The sequence below is a fragment of the Cynara cardunculus genome, assembly GCF_001531365.2.
Source record: "Cynara cardunculus var. scolymus isolate 2C chromosome LG 1, CcrdV1, whole genome shotgun sequence".
NCBI classification, from domain to species: Eukaryota; Viridiplantae; Streptophyta; class Magnoliopsida; order Asterales; family Asteraceae; genus Cynara; species Cynara cardunculus.
Genome location: NC_037528.1, coordinates 48347316 through 48350623, shown reverse-complemented (window position 1 = coordinate 48350623; position 3308 = coordinate 48347316). Strand labels below are relative to the sequence as shown.

Genomic DNA, 3308 nt, shown 5'->3' with positions numbered 1-3308 from the left:
AATTCAAGTAAGAACACATAACTATTCATTATAAATGTTATAGCGAGTTGTATATTCATGATGAATATCATACTGATGTATTAATATTAAACAGTTGGTGTATGCATGTGAACGTGCATAAATATTCATGGTGAATATTAAACAGATATACCATTTCACGTAACAAAAGATTATAAAAACACTATATCGAGATTGATGTCAAATTAAAAAGAATGAAATGCTGGTTTTTTTTAATAACAGTATAATGAACACTATAACAAAAATGAGAAAAAACCCTAATTCATTATGAGAAACTTAAGAACATTATAACGAAGACTAGTTCCTATATATAATTTCAGAGCTTAGATATCTTGCAAGTTGTATGAATCATCAACGAAGAACTCATGATCAGAAGTTGGATCTTGAAGAGGATTTTGTAGCTCCGAATCCTGATCAGTATTACTAGCAAAATAAAGTTGTTGTCGGAAACTTTTGAAATCTTGAATTGTTCCGGGTGAACTAATATCATAATAACTAGTTTCTTCAAACTCGACTTTTTGTTGTTCATGATCAGATGTAGAACTTTTATCTGAGAATGTTCTCGCGAAGAAATGATCAGCAGAATTAAGAACTAAACTTTTAACAAAACTTTCAACATTGTCCACATCACTTGATTTTGTCATTTCCTTAGGTTTTGTTATTGGAACCGGATGACCTTGAGTGATACTGCGTTTCTTGAGATGGGTGTGCCAGTAGTTTTTGATTTCATTATCTGATCTTCCTGGCACTTCTCTTGCAATCATAGACCATCTGTCACAAAATTCACACAATATTAAAATTAATATATACACATTCTGCGAATATATATATGTTTTGTTATTCTCTATTAGTAATTAATAACATATGACTTTGAATATTGAGAGGGTATTTGGGATTGCTTATAAAAACAACTTATTGACTTATTCCGGTGTGGTACCGGTAATAAACACTTTTGAATGTTTGGATAAACAACTTATACCGGTGTCAAACAGGTAATGATGAGTTTTTGAAGAAGTTAAACCCTTCTGACTTATAATAACTTGATAAGTGCTTTTGTAGAAAAGAATAAGTTGTTTCAAATAAGCAATCCCAAACATCCCCTGAATAGATTGCTTTGGGTTTTTAAATATTAAAAAAAAATTGGAACCAAACAAATCATCTTTAATTAGATTTAGATTATGTAGTCGAACATACTTGTTTCCAAGAACTGAATGATAATGAAGTATTATTTTTTCTTCCTCGTTGGTGAAGTTCCCTCGTTTTATGATTGGATCTAAATAATTCATCCATCTTAACCTGCAACTTTTTCCGGTTCTCGCAAGACCTGGAAAGAATACCAAAAACACAATCATATCAGAACAGACATGCACAACACAGTTTCCTTCTACTGTTGGTGGGTTTTCAAGATCAGATAAATTGCATCGATATATCGTTATACTTAAGAGATACAATATAGTTAACTTACCAGCATATATTGACATCTTACACCAGTTCGAGATACCATAATTATTTATATAATTTACCAACTTCCGATCTTCTTCTACACTCCATGAACCTTTTCTCAAACCTGACTGCAAATCATAACTTGGATGTCTCATAACTTTTGTACGCCAACAAACAAAGGATAAAAGAGCTTCTGTCTCTAGATACTGTAACGTGTATGTATAATTTGATGATATTATGAACACTGAAAGTCTTTAAATAGAATGATTCCCTAAGAACGAGTTTTGTGTATATACTTCTTTGTTAAGTCAATGGATGCTTCCTACGACGACGTTCTAATTCCCAAGTGGAATGTTTTCTTGACTTATTCCGAGTGCAGTTTTAAATAATTTATAGATTTAAGAAATAATTCATATTTTAAGAAACTAGAATAGTACTCGTGCAATGTAACGAGATACATCTTGATTTTAATATTTCATTTTGATCTGTCTAGTCGATATAATATGTTTTTATGTGGTTTTCAGATAACAAACAATGTTTTTATTTTGAATAAAATGTAAATTTGAAGACATCATACAAATTTAAAAATAATAATATCGATATTAGTATCAATAACTATTTAAAAGTTCTCATTTTCTTTGTGCAACCCTTTTAATTTATTTTTTATTATAATTTAATTTAGAGTTAATAACAAAGTAATTTATTTTTAGTTTAATAATATAATTTTTTATAAAGATAATAATTAATTACTCTGTTAGAACTTAATGATTATCTTAATTATATTTTAATTTTTTATACTTAAAAATGAAATATTTATCATGTATTTGATTATGTTTATCTGCAGTTTATTACACGAATTCAAACATAGAGCTTTAATAAGTTGTACTTACACACAATTTATTTGTAATTTTAAATTTTAATCTTTTGAAGGTAAATGTTGACAAGTTTTGATAACTTCTTTTAAATCAACATTGGTGTTCAGGTAAGTTTGTACACACCTCGACTAAATTTATGAACTCTTGACAGTGACCTTCGAAGTACTCGGATGGTGACCATTAAGAAGGGAATGGTTTTGAAGATAGACGTTCAGTTATTCTGAAAGTTTACCTGAGATAAATAAAGGGTTTTTGGCCTAGCAGTTTGTGAGTCTGTTGCCTCCTAGAAGGTCAAGGGTTCAAACCTCACCAAATGTAAGGAGGGTGTATGAGTTTATTTATTCTATTTACCTATATAAATATCATATACTTCAAAAAAAAATTACCTGATATTTTGTTGACATTTATTATTATTTTCTTTGTTTATTAGTTTTCATATTTTGACTTTAAGTATCAAGATTTTATTTGCCAAGAGGTGAGTTATTATACAACTCTTTACATTTGTACAACCAATACAACTCAATCTCAGCCGTCCATTTAGTTTGATCAATATGTGATTTCATGAAAGTTTTGATTGTTTCCTAATATAAATTATTGATCATGATTAATGAACTTTAGTTATCTTTCATAAATATTCAAATCATAATAAATGAACTCTCATCATTTTCATAAATATCTCAATTAATTAGGTTACATTGGTTATACAAATGGACATGGTTATATTTGAAATATACCCTATTTGCCAAAGCTATAATTAATTACTATATAGTCTTTTACAATTTCAACAACCTTTCTTTTTAATAATAAAATATTATTAAATAATCTTATATTTTTATTTAATTATAAGGTAGCTAACATCACTTATAAAATTACCAGTCATATATTTTCCAGATATATATCAATTTTTAATTTAAATCGAGAAAAAAAATTGATGTAAATTTTCATTAAAATCCGTAATTTATATTTGAACAA

At 27.9% G+C, this 3308-nt stretch overlaps 1 protein-coding gene across 1 annotated transcript; it reads right to left on the bottom strand.

Annotated features, from left to right (window-relative positions):
- Nucleotides 1-341: 341 nt before the first annotated feature.
- On the bottom strand, nt 342-1616 carry LOC112506945 (transcription factor MYB74-like). Its single transcript, XM_025111290.1, has 3 exons — nt 1484-1616; nt 1213-1342; nt 342-789 (listed from the first exon to the last, which is right to left on the bottom strand). Exons 1-3 carry the CDS (start codon nt 1614-1616, stop codon nt 342-344), a joined length of 711 nt encoding a protein of 236 aa, XP_024967058.1.
- Between the last annotated feature and the right edge of the window lie 1692 nt (nt 1617-3308).

What these genes read in the sequence shown, in the direction of transcription:
- LOC112506945 (XM_025111290.1), bottom strand. Translation starts at nt 1,616, where the DNA reads ATGAGACATCCAAGTTATGATTTGCAGTCAGGTTTGAGAAAAGGTTCA. An exon ending in TAAGATGTCAATATATGCTG is followed by an intron (nt 1,343 to 1,483) that starts GTAAGTTAACTA and finishes TATTCTTTCCAG; the next exon opens with GTCTTGCGAGAACCGGAAAA. An exon ending in CATTCAGTTCTTGGAAACAA is followed by an intron (nt 790 to 1,212) that starts GTATGTTCGACT and finishes ATTTTGTGACAG; the next exon opens with ATGGTCTATGATTGCAAGAG.